General features: G+C 37.3%; 2 protein-coding genes across 7 annotated transcripts; one reads left to right on the top strand and one right to left on the bottom strand.

Moving 5' to 3' along the window:
* The first annotated feature begins 838 nt into the window (after nt 1–838).
* On the top strand, nt 839–8,528 carry Prp40 (pre-mRNA processing factor 40). 3 transcript variants are annotated; one of them, XM_090156923.1, is made up of 21 exons: nt 839–991; nt 1,074–1,170; nt 1,255–1,444; nt 1,502–1,746; nt 1,808–1,918; nt 1,981–2,104; nt 2,165–2,189; nt 2,250–2,405; nt 2,471–2,702; nt 2,766–2,966; nt 3,026–3,176; nt 3,247–3,380; nt 3,444–3,558; nt 3,643–3,734; nt 3,796–3,912; nt 3,975–4,292; nt 4,371–4,497; nt 4,560–4,618; nt 4,681–4,833; nt 5,481–5,569; nt 8,418–8,528. In XM_090156923.1, the coding sequence occupies exons 2-21, from the start codon at nt 1,144–1,146 to the stop codon at nt 8,425–8,427; spliced, it is 2,676 nt and encodes an 891-aa protein (XP_090013049.1). In that variant the 5' UTR covers nt 839–991; nt 1,074–1,143; the 3' UTR covers nt 8,428–8,528. The 3 variants fall into 3 exon arrangements, with proteins under 3 accessions (XP_090013049.1, XP_090013047.1, XP_090013048.1); XM_090156921.1 differs by lacking the exons at nt 5,481–5,569; nt 8,418–8,528 and adding an exon at nt 4,989–5,131 and having other exon boundaries at nt 3,444–3,567; nt 4,681–4,922; XM_090156922.1 differs by lacking the exons at nt 5,481–5,569; nt 8,418–8,528 and adding an exon at nt 4,989–5,131 and having other exon boundaries at nt 4,681–4,922.
* LOC149932573 (tRNA endonuclease ANKZF1-like) lies at nt 6,026–16,469 on the bottom strand. Of its 4 annotated transcripts, XM_090156926.1 has the most exons (19): nt 16,166–16,465; nt 13,807–13,972; nt 12,883–12,955; nt 9,157–9,248; nt 8,988–9,090; nt 8,625–8,929; nt 8,446–8,561; nt 8,323–8,378; nt 8,134–8,225; nt 7,892–8,066; nt 7,769–7,816; nt 7,561–7,707; nt 7,315–7,497; nt 7,103–7,254; nt 6,842–7,029; nt 6,667–6,778; nt 6,428–6,607; nt 6,298–6,368; nt 6,026–6,234 (listed from the first exon to the last, which is right to left on the bottom strand). In XM_090156926.1, exons 4-19 carry the CDS (start codon nt 9,202–9,204, stop codon nt 6,120–6,122), a joined length of 2,091 nt encoding a protein of 696 aa, XP_090013052.1. In that variant the 5' UTR covers nt 9,205–9,248; nt 12,883–12,955; nt 13,807–13,972; nt 16,166–16,465; the 3' UTR covers nt 6,026–6,119. The 4 variants fall into 4 exon arrangements, with proteins under 4 accessions (XP_090013052.1, XP_090013051.1, XP_090013050.1 ...); XM_090156925.1 differs by lacking the exon at nt 12,883–12,955 and having other exon boundaries at nt 16,166–16,469; XM_090156924.1 differs by lacking the exons at nt 12,883–12,955; nt 13,807–13,972; nt 16,166–16,465 and adding exons at nt 9,310–9,546; nt 9,608–9,926.
* Nucleotides 16,470–20,123: the final 3,654 nt, after the last annotated feature.

Here is a 20,123-nt window from a genome sequence, read left to right on the forward strand (position 1 = left end):
TTTTTCTCGTTACGTCATCCAGCGCGCATTGGCCCACGAATCAACGTTTTTATTATATTAAAAATTCCTTTTAATCATAATTGAGAATTATATATAGGACTGTACTAAAAAGTAATTTTTTAATACGGCTAAAATTTGCCTACTTAGTATGTAAAGGCCGTTATATATAGGCTGAAAAGCAAAACTTCCCACTAAATACACACCAGATTTCAGTACCAGATTAGGAACGATTCCACTAAATTAGGGGGAAGTCACTAGGTACTATGCCATTTAGGGCGATGTCGCTAGGTACGATTCTATTTAGGACGATTCCACTAGGTACGATTCTATTTAGGGCGATTCCTCTAGGTACGATTCTATTTGGGGCGATGTCCCTTGGTACTATGCCACTTAGTAAGATATCATTAGGTACGATGCCAGTTAGAGCGTTTTCTCAAATTCCTGTCCCTTCTTGGCCGCAATGAATGGCACAGGACTACCTATATATCACCTTCTTTACTTCGCGTAGCTGAGCTTTTTCCTATAATAATTAAATAACTGACATACGTTTTGTAATGATATCACTTGCAAATACCAATATCTGATTGGGCTGCCTGCCTGAAGCCTACCGACATCTACAGGAACAAACGTCAAACTTCATTTTTTCTCTTTCGTAAATGGGACTGCGTAAAATCAAAGCTAAAATGAAAAAGTTTACAACATAATTTTTTACAAAATCTAATGTTTTAAACTACGTACAAATTGTAATTAAATGGATGGTTAAACTAGGGAACTAGCATAAGCATAATTTTTTATCCCATGATTGCAACAGGTGTCACTTACGTCATATTCCTGCAACAACCAATCAAATGGATTGATGTTGCTTGAAGTTAGGCTGTCTTTTTTATTTTTGGGTTGAATTGTTTCTAAATTATTTATCCAACTTATTTTGTTTTACATTGAATATAATTACAGGTTTTGTTAATTTTACGACAAAGCGTGTGTTTCTAAGGTAAGTAATATTTTATTCTATTACAATATAAATATACCATGATTATCGTCATGCATATTTATTATAAGCCTTTGCATTATAGTAAGACAAAAGCTTGTTGTTTCCAATTTTCTTTGGAAGTTGGAAAGGATAAGAAATAAATAGTTGCCAAAATGATGCCGCCCAATGCACCGTATGGGGTTAGTTTCGTTTGCCTTATATTTAAAAAAATCAATAACTGCCAAATATTTGTGGAGTGAAAAGCGTCTCTTCTTAAATACTAGATGGCACCCTATGTATATCCTCCACCTCATCCAGGTCCTAGTCCTGGGGATATCAGAACAAATAACCAGATGATGATGTCCAATAATTTAACCCCTGGAATGCCTGGTTTGCCCCCTTATCCAAGTGGCCCAATGCCTAATTTTGGCTTACCAAATCCTTTTGGACCACCACCAGCTATGCCATCTCATAGTAAGTCCAAAAACTGACTTAAGGAGAATGTTTATTTATGGTCCTTGTTCTTTACAGACCCTTTTCCTCCTGTCTCAATAAATGCACCACCTCTGATGGCAACTCCATTAGCCGGGGGTCCTCCTCTGCCAGTAGCAGCGATGAACCAAGGAGTTCCACCTAGCACTAATCAAATTACAGGACCACCAGTGATCTCTGCAGCACCTTCAAAGATGGAGAGCACTCCTCCTATATCCAGGGAGGAGCCAGCACAGCCACCCACTACAGTACCTGTAACTTCTGCTTCCAAAACACTGGATAAAGTATGTGGGCTATTAAACTAGATGTTTTATTTAAAAATGCATTAATTATTACCTGTTCAAGAAGAGCAACTGGTCTGAGCATAAATCTCCAGATGGCAGAATATATTATTACAACAATGTCACCAAACAATCCAGTTGGGAGAAACCAGATGAACTGAAGACGCAGGCTGAAGTAAATTTCATTGTTAGAAAGTTTTTTTACAGGTTTTGTGTGATAAAGAAATCATTTTACAGCTTTTACTGTCTCAGTGTCCTTGGAAAGAGTACAAATCCGATACAGGCCGTGTTTATTTCCATAATATTCAAACTAAAGAATCACGGTGGACAATACCCAAAGAGCTTGAGGATTTAAAAAATGGTAAAATTTGACAACTATACTCTTACACACATTGACTAACAATTTTAATATTCTTTGTAGCTTTGATAGAAAGCCAAGAAAGAGAGTAAGTACAATTTGTTATAACAATTGGGATTTCTAATCAAACTTATTGTTTTTATCACAGAGCTGCTGAAAAGCAAAAAGAAGGTGATAAGAAAACGAATGATGCTACCAATGCTTTGACTGCTAATGGAAACGTGGTTAATACAGACAATTTAGCCTCCATACAATTGCCTGGACAGGTTTCCAATGCAGAAGCGCAAGAATCTGAAAAGAAAAAGTATTTTGCCATTTTATGATAATGTTCAATTTTTTACGGTTCTAAATTTTTTTGTTTAATTATAGAGAAGAGGAAGAAAAGCCAAGTATTCCAAAACCAATTGTTTACAAAGATAAAAAGGAAGCATTGGAAGCTTTCAAAGATTTGCTTCGAGAAAAAGATGTTCCTGGAAATGCATCTTGGGAACAAGCTTTAAAACTTATTATTAATGACCCAAGATACGGTACGCTTAAGAAATTGAATGAGAAGAAGCAAGCTTTCAATGCTTACAAAACTCAACGACTTAAAGAAGATAGGGTAAAGTAAAACTGTTTTCAAAATGGCTTTCGTACTATTCTTACATGTTGAATTATTTTGCAGGAAGAAATGCGGTTAAAGGCTAAAAAAGCCAAAGAAGATTTGGAGTTGTATTTGCAAAATCATAAAGAAATGAATTCTACTATACGTTATAGAAAAGCAGATCAATTATTCTCTGATAATGATCTGTGGAAATCAGTTCCGGAAAGAGACCGAAAGGAACTTTACGAAGATGTTATATTTTTCTTAATAAAAAAAGAAAAAGTGGGTTAAACGTGTTGTATGTATAAGGTCTCAATAACAAACACATTGTTGCTTTACAGGAAGAGTCAAAAGCTCTCAGGAAGAGAAACATGCAGGTTCTGAGTGATGTACTAGATTCCATGACCAGTATTACATACTTGACTACTTGGCATGATGCTCAGCAACTTTTACTAGATAATCCTACATTCCAGGAAGACCCGGAACTATTAAGTATGTATCTTTTATTCCTTCATTCCCTTTATTATAGAAATGCAAGGCTACTTAAATTTTTAAATTCTAGAAATGGACAAAGTAGATGCGTTAATTGTATTTGAAGAGCACATTCGTCAACTAGAAATGGAAGAGGAAGAAGAAAAAGAAAGAGAGAAAAAGAGAACGCGAAGGCAACAAAGAAGGAACAGAGAAGCATTTTTGGTAATTATTGATTGGAGCAGTACAATTGTGAATATCTAGAAACATTTTGTTTTGCGTTATTAGGTTTTTTTGGACGAATTGCATGAACTAGGAAAGCTAACGTCTATGTCATTATGGGTTGAACTTTACCCCACCATCAGCGCTGACACGAGGTTCTCAGCTATGCTTGGACAACCAGGTTTTAACTGTGATACTAATTTTTATTTTAAATTTTCATAGTTCATCAATTTTTAAACATTTTTTAAAAATACTGATCCCAAAGGTTCGACCCCTCTTGATTTGTTCAAATTCTACGTGGAAGAATTAAAATCAAGGTTTTATGATGAAAAGAAAATCATCAAAGAAATCCTTAAAGTAGGCAAAAGTTGTTGTATTTATAAATACTTTTTCTAATTTATGATATTATTGATTTTAGAGTCGAGCTTTCAATGTAGAAGCTAACACAACATATGAAGAATTTGCCACAGTTATTAGTATGGATAAAAGATCAATGTCTCTTGATGCGGGAAATGTTAAATTAACATTCAACAGTGTATGTTAATATTTAAAAACAAATTGATAAATGTGCTTGAAAATATGTTTTTTTTTCTCCAGTTATTGGAAAAGGCCGAGGCACGAGAAAAGGAAAGACAGAAGGAAGAAACCAGAAAGCAAAGGAGATTAGAAAATGCCTTCAAAAGTATGTTGAAGAATGCCATTCCACCTGTGGACTCATCTATGGAATGGGTAGAAGTCAGATCCCGACTTGAGAATGAAGCTGCTTTTGAAAGCATAACAATAGAGGCGGAGAGAGTTAGACTCTTCAAAGAATATCAACAAACTCTCGAAGAATCCTGCAGTCACCATCATAGCAAGTCTAAAAAACATAATAAAAAAAGTAAAAAGCCAAAGAAGAAATCTCGTTCCGCAAGTGTAAGCTATTTTACTGTTCATTCTATAGGAAGAAAAATTAAAATATAAAAATCAATTTGTCTTACCAAACCAATTCAGCCCTCTGAATCTGATGACGATCACAATAAACACAAAATTAAGAAGAAGAAGAGGAAATCTGCATCCAGATCTAGATCGCGTTCAGCTTCAAGAGATTCGGATGCAAAATCTGCCAAGTCAGATGATGGTAATTTTGAATGCGAGATACCCATAAAACTGAATTAATTCTCTCTTTTTGGCTAATAACAGAAGATGTATCTTCAAAACGCCACAAGAAAAAGAAGAAAAGAAAGCATTCATCTCGCAGTGTATGTTATAGTTATTTATTTAGAAATGAACTCTATCTTAATTTATTTCATTTTATGTCTAGCCCTCTTCAAATTCGGAAGCTGAAACTGACACTCGTAGCCATAAATATAAGAAAAGAGGTAGTCATAGCAGAAGTCGTAGCCGATCTCATAGCCGGAGTCGCAGTAGAAGCAGAAAGAGTGAAGGAAGGGAAGAGGGAGAAGTTAAAGAGAAGGTGAATAGTTTTAAATTTTCTCTTAATTGGCCGAGCGAAGCAAGATCTACTACTAGATCGGAATCTTTTATGTCCACATCTGTGTGTAAGTAAGATTTTATAGGCGCAATAACTAACGCTAGATTCAACCGTGAACCTTGAAATTTTAACCATAGATCAATTGATGTAGCGTGCTTTGCAGTATAGTTTTTGAAATAAAAGAATTTTCGGAGAACGATCTTCCCTCCTGCATTTTCTTTGTACCATAGACCCTTTTTAAAAATAAATAAATGCATTGAAATTATGCACCCGCAAGTTACACAGCATGCGCCAATTTTTTTTTAATTTCAAAACGTGTTAAGAATATCTTCAAAGGAGTAAATTACTGTATCACAGTTCGTCATCTTACGGAAAAAAAAGTTGAACAACTCCAATATCTACCCAAAATCACATTGAAAACTGAATCCGGTCTTTCAAAATTAAAATGAGGTATGCTTGTGATTTACAAATATTAACAGTTACGAACATATCGTATCCCAAAATGTATTTTTGGTCTATGCGAAACTTACTCTTACTCGCTCGGCCTAATAGTCTTATTATACTTATAAATAAACGTTAGTTTTATAAAAAGCTTTGCATTTCGACAATGCTCTACTATTTTGTTTTAGGAGTGGCAATCTTCTGAGAGTGAATTAAGTGAAACTGAACTTGAGAAAAGGAAAAGGGATATTTTAAAGCAGCTGGAAATACATAATATGTGAGTGTTCCACATTGCGTAACACGCTGTCTACTTCATGACTTAAGTAGAAAAACCTCTTGCATATGACACCATAGGTTTTTAGACAGACATGTAATGTGTGTTAAGACTAAATATAATTCTTTTTCATTACTTTGCATAATTATTGTAGTGTTATCATTTCTTTTATATACATGTAAAATGTGATGTATATAAATACCACCCTTTAAAATATGTTATGGTGTCTTAATACCTCGCAAACATTTTCCTTGCTCAAAGCAATATTGCTCTTTTAGATAGTAAAATGAACAACATTTGGAAACTCACTTTACAGCTAAGATACAAATTTGCATTTTCCCTTCGTTGATACCCATTAAAACTTTTGACCGACAGATAGATCTCTTTCTTCGGGTTAGATACTGATTAAGATCATTTGCACCAGTGGAATTGTTATAAATGGAAGAAATACAATTAGTATAACTCTTTAAGTAAACTTTTATTTTCAATGCATACATTATAAAGGTGTAAAATACTAAAATTCCATAAATTGGATCATGATAAATTAGCTAACTTAATTTGGGTTTTTTTTTCTATGTTCTTTGACACATTTTATACTACAAAAGCAACAATTGTTATACTCAAAAGGAACTTTTCCAGTTATATCAATTGCACATAGAAAGCACCGACTATAAAATAAAATAACGGTTTAAACTTATAAAGTTATAATATAAAAAGGTTTGGTCTTATACCTTAGAATTAAAATTTCATTTGCATTTTTGCTAGAGTCAGCTAAAATCCTTTTTTCAGCAGCCAATGCACGCTGAAAATGAATGCCTTTAAACAATTGTTTCAGTTATGAATGAACCAAATTAACAATACTTTTTCTCTATCACTCAACGCTGCAAATCTTCTCTGTTCATCCTCCTCAGCTTTTCTGATGGCAATTTCCATCTTCCTTTCTTTTAGCCTTTCTTTTTTAACTTTCTTCTTTTCCTTATTTCGCTCTAACTGTTTGGCTTGTTTTTCTATCTCACCCTCCTTTGACAATGGCCCAGGAATCTTTGACATTAAAAACAAATAATTAAATACATGACAATTCTATAAAATTCAGAGATTACTTGGGATTTAGAATAGTCATATTTATTAGGATTGGAATCCCAAAACCTCCTAAATTCATTTCTGGTATCTTTATCTGCTGTGACAATATAAGGAGTATGACCCATTTTATTTCTACAATCAAATTTTTGTAATTATTAGACCTCAGTAGGTGGTGTTATTGGATTTGTTTTTTACTTCGAGCAAGGACTAGCTCCGTATTCAAGAAGTATTTTAACTATTTCCCTGTGGCCTTCTTTGGCTGCTACGTGCAAGAAAGTTGCTCCACCTTCTCCAAAGGGTTCATTTAAAATTGACAATGAGAATGAAAAAATATTATCCGAAGTAGTGGTTGGAATGTAATTATCAAGATTTACTCTTTCAACCTGAAAATAAATATTTGTGTATATTTGTATTAATAATATAAAAAATATATTATTAATCCAAGATGAGACTAACAGAAGCATTGTTATTTTCTTCCTCGTTATTATTGATATTTGCATTGGAAGTGGTATTGCTTTGTGCCAATTGTAAAATGGTTAGCAGTTTTTCACTGTTTCCAGACTTGCAGGCCGAATACAGGGCAGTCTTTAATTGATATTCTTCCCCATCTAAAAGTCAAGTTTCACATTAATATTATACATATGGAATGTTTTTTTTTATATAAAGACCTAATGGAGTGCTGATGGGATCCTCTTGGTGCCTAGGTAGAGAACCTTTTCTCTTTCCCCTCTTTTTCTTGAATTTTTTGGTGCATTCAAACTCCTTTAAATGATTTACATTATTAATCACTTCCTCGACTAGCGTCAATTCCGTTTCCTCATCATCAACTTCATTTAAAACTTCCTCTTTATCTAAATATTAATAATGCAACACGAAAATTACAAAAAAAAAACCAGTACATGATAAAAGCCTACCATTGGGGGTGTCTTCCACATCAGGCAGTGCTTCTAATTTAGTTGGCAAAATTATTTTGCTTCGTTGACTAGATTTTTTTGGGCTTTTATTTCCCAAGTGCACTTTGGGAGACTTAGGCAAGGAGTTTTCATAAAGTTCACAGTCTCCTAAAAATAAAATGTAGGTTTAGATCCAATAGCAAAAAGAAACCATTTTCGATAGAAATACCAAAACATTCTATTGTAGAGAGCAATTTATGTATCCTTTGAACTTCATCTACAGTCAATATAAAACCAGTTAGTTTACAAGAATAATTAATATAAAATTTCATAAAAAGAAATTTCACTTTACTAAAAGTAGCCCGACGAGTTGGGAATGGAATAGTCCTCAGTCTAATATCAGATTTTTTAAAAATAGCGTTTTTACCACCAAACAAGATGGCACGATTGAAACCAGCCGCTCTAAAAAATATACAGTGGCAATTTTGCAACTCAGAACTCCAATTTGTCATTAAATCTTGGATATCCTTGAATAAAGTAGTGTGATTAAAAAAAAATCAAGTAAATATATAGTTTAAATACAAAGTAACTAACTCGAACTAAGGCGGCTTCATTATATCTGCGAAGTGAGGCACCACCAGATTTTATTAAACCACCTTTAGCATCCTTAGCCCCTTGTGCCCCACCTAGGCTCAGAAAACAGGAAAAAAAAAAATTGTAAAATGTTTAGGAAAACAAAATTTTTGACAAAGAAGTTTTTGATGGAAAAAGTTTGCGTATTACCTTGCTTAGCTCTGACAGTGTAACGATGGAATGTTTTATGAAGAATAGGTTTCGCTCTGTATAAGTTAACAATATATTCGTATTTTTCTTTGCAGAGCGAAGTAAAGAGACTTAAGTTTTTACCCATCAAAAACTGCTGCTGCAAAATGTCCGCCTCCCAGCAAAATAATGGCCCATTTCATTTGAGAAGTCACTGATTGAACAAGATTTAACAAGTCATTGTGATCTTCAGGAATATTCTGTTTGAAATTCTCTATTAAGTTTATCATAAAACATTTTTCTTGTTAAGTTACATTACGTACTTCTTTCCCATGAACTACGCATCTATATAAAGCTACCATCTTTCCCTCCTTATTACGAAGGAATAGTTTTGGGTTGAACCGATTATTGATGTTAAATTTATCATCTTCATATTCTGTATCTGTTGATGTAACACTATCTGATCTTTCCCTCTGAGGTAATCGATTTTTAAGCATTAATTTGGACCGAAGTTTTCTTCTTCTTGGACTGCCCATGGCTTCACTTCCACTGGTGGAATGACCAGTGCTTTCTGTAGCCGATTCATTGTCACTTTTTGAGTCAGATCCACTTAAACTTGACAATTCATCTATATAATAAGTTTAACTTTACAATCAAGTTATCTACTTAAAATTTAGTTTTTTTACCATTATTAGCTAAATTGTCAAATGTAGCTTCATTAACTGTGACTTCCCCAAATATCTTCTGTTTCAAATTATATCTATGCCAATCAAGTTTGTAGTGTTGAACCTAAGTAAAAAAATTCCAATATTGAGAATTGATAAAAAAAAAAAGATTCATTTTTAATAACAATACCTGCTCCTCTCTATTTTCAAAATCTATCACACACACATTACAAGACATTTTAGAAGAAATATTCAATAAGGCTGGATCTATCGCAGGTGGCGCTAAAATTAAAAATAATGTAAACTTTTTACACTCCTTAATCAAAAGAACCTTCTTTAATACCATTCTTGTAAACATAATTTAAATTTAGAGTTATTTTGTTTCTCGAAAGATCAATGTTAGCAACTTCAACATTAACCTTAGAGCCCAAAGATAAGCTATATCCTTTTGTGTTCGCTTTATGTAAAAATCCATTACATTCTGTGATTCCAATATTAATGAGCGATCCTAAACGATTACAGTTCTCAACAGTTCCATCTAGTACCTGACCAACATTAAGGTCACTTATTCGATTGATGGCTATAAAATGAAACCAGATATCTATATACCTTGTGAAAATATAAATTTAAATTCGACATACCATCGATAGATTTTCTACGGCTTGCTACAAAGTTGCAATCATTTTGAAAACCAGCTAAAGATATTTCGTATAATAATTCATTGGCTTTAATTGTATCATAAAGATGGCAAACAGAATATTTATCCAACTTAATCGTTTCATTTAATTCGTTTAAGTAATAATTTCTTTTAGGATTTGATAGTTTTAGAAATTTATCACAAGATTCTGCCATTTTAATATAATAGGCGATATCAAATATCAGAAAAGAATGGAATTGAATTACGCCTCTCTTTAGCTCTCCCAAGAGCTGCTCATGAAAGCCTTTGAAAGGTCGAACTTCAATATATATATAATACCAAGAATGTATTTATTTATACTCGGTGAGAATGAATATGTCGAGACTATCGACGGACAGGTTGAAGCTAGGTTGAAGCCCTAACCCTGTCACGCTAAGGGGGGCGGGGAGGAAAAAAGGAGGCGGTCTTTTTTTTTTGCTTCCTCGCAGCGTGGAAAACGTAATTTTTAAGAACCAATGAGATTGCAGTATTATAAATGCATTAATGCATTCTTTATAATACTCTATGCATATACTCTACTAGCCGTAAAGCCCGCCCTACGGGCAGGCCCTCAGCCGAGATGCATTAATTAATCACATTTTGGCTGCGTTCAACAACTATCAACGGAGAAAAACCGCTGAGTTATCGTTGAGTTCTTAGCGCGCGACACTACAGGTACATGTCTTGGGCACAGAGCCTTCTTTGCGTGCTTTTTTGACCATAACATGTAGAGGTATTTTCACGCGCAAAATGAATTTTAAAAGCCGTCAATTGGGCAAAAACTCGTATTTTTGGGCTACGGGCGGGCTCTCAGCTAGTTGTATATTTCGAGATGCAATAATTAATCACATAAAGTTATTTGTGGTATTGGTCAAAAACTCGTATCTTTCTCGTCCCAAAAATCTATAGTTAGAGCATAACGCCGAACTAATTTTCAACGGCGGCGGCGAAAACGATAATTAGTTCGGCGGCGGCGTGGCGCGCCGATTTGCAGAAAATAATCGGCGGCGTTGACAAAAATCGGCGGCGGCGGCGCCTAAGGGGAAAAACTGTCCCAGACTCCAGCGCCAGCCTTTTAATAGACTGCTAGAACTTAAACTGTTAAACACATTTTAAAAAAATACATGTTTAATAGAATGTATTTTATTAAAATAGGAACCACGTGTTTCCATAACGAAGAAGAGGTAACTTTGGTTACATACTATCATATGTAACTTATTTATTCATAAGTGTGCCAAAAAGAACTTTTTCATAATGAGACCTTGTCGCAAGGATATGACTTCCCAGTTGATGACGGTTTTATCGTCATCAAAAGTAGTTCTGGCGGGGAGGGAAGGAAGTTAAAACAAGTTTTACATGACGTTAGTGTTGTATTTTCTTTGGTGGCTGTGAAACAAGGTCTCATTTAAATTTTTAATACAGAGATGTTAAACAGAGGCACACTTATGAGTAACTATGTTACATATGATACTATTAAACTAAAACATTTACGCTAGTAATAACAATACCGTACTTATTTACTACCATTTCACTAGTATTATTATCTCTACACTCTTTTTAGTACAGACAACCAACTAGCCAGCCCTCTACCACCGAAATTTCATCCCCCCAAAACCTGGTTTTCCCCCCGCGCATTTAAGTCTATTTATCACAAATTATTTTATCTTTGTATCAAAGGATTTTTTTAAATATAATAGACTAGTTATTGCTGAATGCAGCTGATAAGTTTCTGTACTTATTACAATATACGAGGCGAGGCAACTCCAAAGCCGTTTTCGTTTCTCTCTCTCCGATCCCAGCTATCTGCTGCAGAAAATCTTGGTGCGCGCGGTGCAGTGTTGCTAGATCTTTTGGAAATTATTAATTACTTCCAATTTTTAACGCGAGTACGGGGAATGTAAATTAATTCGGCGGCGAATTAAAATGTTTCGGCGGCGGTGTTTCGGCGTTATCTAAATAATCGGCGGCGTGGGCGTTTTCCCCACTAAGGCACACCTTCCCCTTTTTCCTATGCGAGAATTACCATGGTACTCTTTTCCACACTAAGGCACCCCTTCCCCTTTTCCCCATGCGAGAATTACCGTGGTACCCTTTTCCCGACTAAGGCACCCCTTCCCCTTTTTCCCATGCGTCAATTACCGTGGTACCCTTTTCCCCACTAAGACACCCCTTCCCCCTTTTCCCATGCGAGAATTACCATGGTACCCTTTTCCCGACTAAGGCACCCCTTCCCCTTTTTCCCATGCGAGTATTACCGTGGTACCCTTTTCCCCACTAAGACACCCCTTCCTCTTTTTCCCATGCGAGAATTACCATGGTACCCTTTTCCCCACTATGGCACCCCTACCCCCTTTTCCCATGCGATAATTACCGTGGCACCCTTTTCCTAACTAAGGCACCCCTTCCCATTTTTCCCATGTGAGAATTACCGTGGAACCCTTTTCCCCACTAAGGCACCCTTTCCCCTTCCCCCTTTTCCCATGCGAGAATTACCATGGTACCCTTTTCCCCACTAAGGCACATACCGTACACATAGATATATGACATAGCATATATACTATGCCCATGGGTAGAACTTCTAACAGCGTAGACTTCTAACAGCGTATCGGGGCGATCGCTTCTCTTATTTCGACCAATGGAAAATAAAACACCCCCCCCCCTTAGTGGGGAAAAGGGTACCACGGTAATTCTCGCATGGGAAAAGGGGGAAGGGGTGCCTTATTGGGGAAAAGGGGGAAGGAGTGCCTTAGTGGGGAAAAGGGTACCACGGTAATTCTCGCATGGGAAAAAGGGGAAGGGGTGACTTAGTGGGAAAAGGGGGAAGGGGTGTCTTAGTGGGGAAAAGGGGACCACGGTAATTGACGCATGGGAAAAGGGGGAAGGGCTGCCTTAGCGGGGAAAAGGGTACCACGGTAATTCTCGCAAGGGAAAAAGGGGGAGGGGTGATAATGGGGTGGATTGACTATGGGGAAAAGGTACCATGGAAATTGTCGCATGGGAAAAGGGGGGGCTGGCTGGGGCGGTTCTACTATAGATAGAGGATAGCGTCGCCGATCGATCGCCCCAGCCAGAGTTGGTTTTACCTCAGCCTCAATAATTAAGATAAAAATGGTGCCAATATATCGTAAGCTCTAGCGTAGAATTATCTTCCGTACTCAAATTATTAGGCACCATTACATTATATCATTATTTAATTATTTAATCTAATGAAATGCTCCGCAAAAGAATAACATTATTTACCTGGATAGCTTTTTCCGCAAACTGCCGGATTACAATTAATTATAATTTTGCATCACACTTACAAGTTAGTTCGCTGTTCAAAAGATAATATAAATTATAAAATAGAAATTTATAAATAAAAATTTGTAATTTGTGGGTAGTCAAGATTGATAATGAAAATTGTCAATATACTTTTTGCACATGACCCTTTTTACATCGGTTAAAATGAACCGATACAAAATGCTTGTGAAATTTAAATATATCTCTCCATATCCCCGATACCCCAAAACTAATTAAGTATACTCATTTGCGGTAAAAATAACCACTTTACATAAGAGCTATTCACCAATCCCCTAAAAATTGTGTCATGCAAATGCAACCACTATGCCCCACAGTCGAATTATTATGCACCATAGTAGTTAGCGGAAAAAAAATAATTTTTAAATTTAGACTAGATTTTCAATTTTAGCGGGAAATGATTTTCGTCAAACCACCCCTACTTTCACCAATCGCCCTAGCTGAAATTGGTTCCATTCAATTGCGCCCATTACGCAAAAATTCCAATTAGAAAGTTGTTCTTCATCACATTATATGTATTAATAACTTTAAATAAGTTTTTAAATAAAATTGGAATTGTTGCTATAAAAATAATGGTTCGCGAGATAATTTTAGTATGACCTTGATGATATGGTTCAAGGTCATACAATTTTCCGAATATTAAAATCTCCCACCATGACGAGATTGTCTCTCAAATTTCGATAATGTAGCACGACTTGTTTTGAAGTTATTAGCATTTTCTTGCAATTTTCACTTTTACGAGCATTGTGATTTTGGTAAACTTTTTCTCGACTTCCTATTGGTCGAATCCGATCGGGTTCTGCCTAGTTAAGTCTAAAACGTGACGGGGAACACCCTTCTAATTGGAACCAACTTTCTAACACTTACGGTTCTCGAGGTAGTTTTTGGATAAACTTGAAGACATGGTTCAAGGTCATTGAACCCCAGGGTTCCGTCGAACACCTTTTGGGAACCGCTGCAGTAAACAATTGGTGGAAACCCTGCCATTTGGACGTTGAGACGTTTACCGTAACCCTCAGCACTCGGTCCGTCCCTAAAGTCAATAAAAAGAAGTTTGTGATAAATCACCCTTACGTACAAAACGCAAACACATCCAACTCAACACCCATAAGCACCATAACACAAACTCAACATTTCCATACTACACATAAACATTACAATATCAAAATTTCCAATAAAACTGAGTTGCAACCGTCGCGACGGTGAGCGTTAACGAAAAAAAAAACAACCAAACGCAAACCAACCCAACCGCAAATTTATCCGTTAACGCTCACCGTCACACGGTGGTTTTGCCAAACCTTTAAACTGCCAACACGGTTTTTCGACTTTGCCCCGGTAACGCGTTCGCAGCACACAGACAGACACACACAGACAGACAGACGTGGTGATTGTAAAACCCCTCCCAGACTTGGGTACAATGGGAGATCGAAGCACCAAAAATTCTAGAATATACTAGGGCGTCACAAAACCCCAACGGGTATTTTTGACAAAAACCTCAGCGACAATATAAATAATTTAAAACTTTTATTTTTATGACATTCATATCATAGTAGTTTCAGCCTCTCCAGTTCTTATTTTTGAAAGCTAGCCCAGTCTTACTATTGACTTTCAAAAGTCGTTCTACGTTAAATCCGGGATCGAAAATTATGCCGTCCAATGTTTTTACGCGCGAAACGACAACGTATGCCATGCCGAGAGCGAATTCGTTGGGTCCGAGATCAACAACTGCTTCCTCAAGTGTTAAGCCCTGGGAACAATGAATGCTGATTGCGTAAGCAAGTTGCAGTGGGAATTGCTTACGAGTACAAGTGGCTGCCCCCTTTTTAAACGAAACGGTGTCTGGTGGGATCGGTATCAGATTGTTGTATAACGACGGACCTGAGTATGTATGTTGGAAAATTAACAAGCACACAAAGTGGCAAGTCGTTTAAATACTCGCGAGTATCGGTGAAAATATCGATAATATCAATGACTTTGCCTATAGTACCATTGCCAGTTTCCCTATCTCTCAATAAAAAAACCCTCGAAGGGATTCCCTTCATCAATTACTGTTTTCGAGATATTGCGAAATTTCTGCGAATTATCAGAGCCCCCACCCCCCCTCCACTTCTCTACAAAACAAAGACTATATAACGCTTCGCGAAGCGTTATATAGTCTTTGCTACAAAACGTTCCCGTACAACTCGCTCCTATCCCCGCTGAGCGCCCCCCTCTACCCTCTCTCTCTCTCTCTCGCTCGCCCCCCTCTACCCTCTATCTCTCTCTCTCTCTCGCTCTCTCTCTCTCGCAACCCGTGGCTCATACCATGCCTCTTTATCTTGCGCCCCCCCCCCCCTCCTTCGAAACTTACTAACGGACGGACGGACGGACGAACGGACAAAACTTTCCCATTGAACTCGCTGCTAATAGAGCTACGCTCAACAGGGGTTTAGTGCTCCCTGGCTCAACAAAAGAGTTCGCTCTCTGTGATACCTTTCTCGCAATTTTTTATTTTAAAATTTTCAAATTATTGTAGAAATTGAAATTTTTATGTTCAGCGTATTATTTTAGTGTTGCCTTTGAATTAATTACTTTTCATTAGGGCTGGATTAACCATTAAGCAAAATAAGCAGTTGCTTAGGGCAACAAGCGAACTACGTCAATTATAACAAAATTATTATAATATTTTATTATATAATAATATTATTATATTATATTTAAAAAAAAAATATAAATAGCCTTTTCAGTTGACATAGAGTTGCATAGTGTTCAAACCCAGAAGTTCACTAACTGCTGTCGTTGGCGTTTGGGGGCTCTATATATGGCACGCCAGCCGTTTTTGTACTTGTGCTTCTTTCTTCTGGAGATTTTCGATTAGGGTCCAACAGTCGGATGGTCGTGATTACTATTTTTCTGTTTTTACCTTTAATTTAAACGAATATATATTTTTCGATAAGATACCTCTTTTGGACCTTATACATTTTTACCGCTTTTAAAATTTATTGTACATTTTAACCTTTTGTATATTTTTACCTGGATTCAATAACCATACTCATACTAAAATTTCGAAATCTCGTAATCACAAATTAAGTGCTTGGCATTTGTAAACTTTGTACGTGCGAGCCAAGACAAACAAAATGTCTTTTCCGGAACTAATTGTGGAGCTTCACAACCAATACAAACAGTCTCGTAAAGCCTATACCAATGCCTCAAGTAAATTTAAACATAGGAAAGTAAAACACTTAACTGGGTAAATTGCAACTAATCCCAAAGAATTTTGGAGCCACGTACGTAAGTTGAGAACTTCACGTTTTACCATATCTGAAATGACACTCTCGGGTGGCTCCTCCTGCTCCAACCTTGCCTTCTCAAACACTGTCGTCCTTCAGTTGCAACCCTCATGTCTGATTACCTTTATTAAGAAAATTAAATACATCTCAGTCAAATGGCCCGGACGGCCTTTATCCTGCTCTATTAAAAACAACTGCCCACTCCCTCTGCGAACCTAATTGTCTATAACGTGAAATCTTAGTTTCTCGCTTGGGAAAGTACCCGAAGATTAGAAAAATTCATAAAAAGGCACAAGAATTAAGAAGAAAAATTATAGGCCCATAACTAAAACTAGTCAAATTGCTCGAGTATGCGAGCGCATTTCTAAGGCCCAGACTGAGGACTTTCTCAAGAAGTCAAATTTTATCTCTGATGCTCAACATGGTTTTCGATCACGCTATTCATGCATCAACAATCTTCTATCAGTAACGTACGAGTACAGTTTATGTTATATCTCTTGCTTTTGAAACTATATCGCGCACTTTCGGACTGGACTTCTTTAACTGCCAATCGAAGATTTCCTTTAACACAAATTTAATCAACTGGGTCCATGCCCAATAAAATGTGTGTACCCCTAAATGATCTTTGTTATTAATACCAATTTGGCTATGGCGAGTTTTGTATCCTCTCATTTAATAAATAAACGTTTTGTCTGACGCCTATAGGTGAAAAAATAAGTTTTAGAAAACTAAGAAATCTTTTCCGATTTTTCAGAAATTTACAAATTAAAATATACCTTGAAAATTTTAGAACTCTAGATTAAAGAGTGTTTGAGAAAAATGCCCTGACTGATGATTTATAATTTGAAAAACCATAAAGTTCATCATTTGTACATTAGCAGATTTTATGAAACTCTATATTAGTAATAGGGAGTATTGTCTTATATCGATATCAAGATCGTATTTTGGTGACTGATAAGGTAAGAGTTTAACATTCCTGGGGGAGTGCGCTATCATAATCTAATGCCCAAAATTATCTCTCAAACCAGAGACGGATCCAGGATTTTTTGGAAGTAGGCCCATGGAATTCTCAAATACTTTCTTAAGCGAACAATATTAAGAAGAAAAAAAAATAATAATAATAATATAAAATAATAGTAAAAGGCCGAGTATAAAACTATGTTCCACAAGAAACCTCGCATAAAAACTTGTTGAGGTTAACGGTAATAGTTAGTGTAGGGAGCTGTTGACTCGATCGCGTGGCATGCCGGGCTTGCCACCACCCTCCTACGCATTGTAACCCAGCTACCTGAATTAATGGTGCCTTGGGTATTAGCCTAGCTGATTATTATTATTATTATTATTATCTTTTTTTCTGTGCATATTGAAACGGTGAATTTGGTTTAAAGACTGTATTCGTTCCTTAGAATACAAGTGTTGTAGATAACCAGAGTACGGCGCGGTTGAAGGTCATAGCGGTGGGTCCCAGTGGTCGGGGAACCCGTTATCAGCGTCTGTGGACAGATCGAGGATGTCAAGGACTCTCGAGCGGGTGGCGGCGTTGACGGCTGGGTAAGCGGCGGAGGATGTTCCCGGATGGGCAGCGTTGGTGGTCGGGAAGCGACGAAGTTTTCCCTCCTGCTGGTGGCGGTAGTTTCGGTCGGGGTTGGCTAGATCTTGGTCTTGGTCGGTCGTAGTCCTCGTCGGAAGGGACCGTCTCGGTCGCAAGAAATTGGCATCGTTCTGGTGTGTGGGCTTCAGGTAAGAATCGTGAACGACTTCCTTCCTTGGACGTCCTCTGCCGGAAACGGTGGTGAGCTCGTAGGTCACTTCTCAGGTCGGACGTAGAACTTGGTAGGGGCGATGGAATTGGTGAAGCAGTTTCTCGGCTCTGCCGCGTCGGCTAGTGGGTCTCGTTGTAGAGTCTGGTCGGGCGTAGGTTCCAAATTGGTGTTGGGGATGGTCTCGAAAAAGTTGTGGCTGATGGAGGATATAACAGCTCCCGGATCGATAAGAACTGTGGCCGGAACACCATTGATCGTGCATGGCAGTCATAACAAGTTGTCGTTCGGAGAGTGTAGCGACGATGAGTGGGCGACCGTATTCTCCACTACGGCCACCGAATTTAGTTTCCCTGGTTCAGCATTGGGTAGCTTAGGCGGCGTTGCTGGTGGCAATGTTTCGAAACGTGGCCGACCATTTCGCAGTTGTAACAGACGGATCGCCCATCAGCGGTGCGACACTGGGCGGTGGACCTGTCTTGAGAAGTAGGGGGATGGTGGTCCGAAGGCCAATGCGCTGATGATCATCAGCTAGACTAATACCCAAGGCACCACCTTAGGCCTAAATATCTTATTTAGGGTAAATATCTAATTTAGGGTAAATATCTTATTTAGGGTAAATATCTAATTTTGGGTAAATATCTAATTTTTTGTAAATATCTAATTTTCAAAGCTGAATAAATTTGGGTAAAAATCTAATTTTGGGTAAATATCTAATTTTGGGTAAATATCTAATTTAGGGTAAATATCTAATTTAGGGTAAATATCTAATTTTGGGTAAATATCTAATTTTGGGTAAATATCTAATTTATGGTAAATATCTAATTTTGGGTACATATCTAATTTTGGGTAAATATCTAATTTTTAAAGCTGAATAAATTAGGGTAAAAATCTAAATTCAAATGGGTAAATTTTGTAAATTCATTATAAATATCTAAATTTACATCACATGATCAATCTACCCAAATTTAGACATATGATATGAATTTACCCAATTTACCTGAATTTAGATATTTATAGTAAATTTACCCAATTTACCCATATGAATTTAGTTTTTTACCCAAATTTATTCGGCTTTATCAACCAGTTTTGATATTTTTTGGCATATATTTAGGACTTTTGAACTTTTTGGGGTTCGTTGAAAGTTTTATAAATAGTATGTGGTCTAATTTCACCGCCAAAGCAGCTGGCTTTCTCCGAATTCCTCTTGTATGGCCCTCTATTAAAAGCGACATTCAACTGGTTTTCTAGGGCATTGTAATTGTTGACCGCAGGTAACAATGCCGGATTCAATCTGGGGGAGGGGGGTTGGCAGAATAACGAGAAGTAATATTGGTGCACCAGATTCAAAATAAAACAAATGGAAAAATTAACAATCACTAAAAGCGAACAATGCAATAAAATGAACACACAAAACAAAAAAATAAAATACGCGACAAATCGAATAACAAAACAAAAAAAAGAAACGAGATAATAATAGTCCGCAGAAAGTAATCAAGTCCGAACAGCGTTGCGAAGTATAGCGCAAGTGGCGGAAATAACGTCTGAAAATCCGGCGTGGACCGCTTTCAGAGATACGGGAAGAGCCCTCTTATGGAGACTACTAAGGAGACCTCGCCGTGCTGCAACTTGGGATGGACAGGCGAAGAGAATGTGCTCCGCGGTATCTACCGCCCCGCACTTCGAGCAAGAATCCGAGCTACTCAAATTAAAGCGGAAGAGAGTTGCTTTCGTGGGAAGGCGTCCGCAGCCGAGACGCGCCAAAAGAGTGTCATCCCGCCTGGGAAGCTGACGCCGCATAATCTCGCGAGAGCCCGGATTAGGCTTCGCTTCCCTGAACGCGTAGGAGGTGGCGCGGGTCTGCCAGGAATCCCACCAAGCACTCGTAACCACTTTACTACACGCGGATTTCAATTCGGAGAGCGTAGCCGAGAGGAAAAAGTCCACCTTGGATGGACGCAGAAGACTGTTGACGTCCGCGAGACCGTCCGCCGTTTCATTGCCCACTAAGCCGACGTAAGCCGGACACCACAAAAGAATCACTGAGTAGGAGTACCCGTCGCATAAGTCATGAATAGCGGTGATCACCGGATCATTTGAACGCGAATGTAACATCGTAAGCGCGCTTTTGGAGTCGGAGCAGAGGACTATTGAA

The sequence above is a fragment of the Leiobunum rupestre genome, chromosome 8 (assembly GCF_980474605.1).
Source record: "Leiobunum rupestre chromosome 8, qqLeiRupe1.1.hap1, whole genome shotgun sequence".
NCBI classification, from domain to species: domain Eukaryota; kingdom Metazoa; phylum Arthropoda; class Arachnida; order Opiliones; family Sclerosomatidae; genus Leiobunum; species Leiobunum rupestre.

Excerpts from the sequence above, each read along its gene's own strand:
- Prp40 (XM_090156921.1), top strand. The coding sequence starts at position 1,144 with ATGATGCCGCCCAATGCACCGTATGGG. Across the intron at positions 2,406-2,470 it reads CAAGAATCTGAAAAGAAAAA|AGAAGAGGAAGAAAAGCCAA; the intron begins GTATTTTGCCAT and ends GTTTAATTATAG. Across the intron at positions 3,177-3,246 it reads GGAAGACCCGGAACTATTAA|AAATGGACAAAGTAGATGCG; the intron begins GTATGTATCTTT and ends TTTAAATTCTAG.
- LOC149932573 (XM_090156924.1), bottom strand. The coding sequence starts at position 9,818 with ATGGCAGAATCTTGTGATAAATTTCTAAAACTATCAAATCCTAAAAGA. Across the intron at positions 8,379-8,445 it reads GCAGCAGCAGTTTTTGATGG|AGCGAAACCTATTCTTCATA; the intron begins GTAAAAACTTAA and ends TAACTTATACAG. Across the intron at positions 6,608-6,666 it reads ATGACTATTCTAAATCCCAA|ATTCCTGGGCCATTGTCAAA; the intron begins GTAATCTCTGAA and ends TTAATGTCAAAG.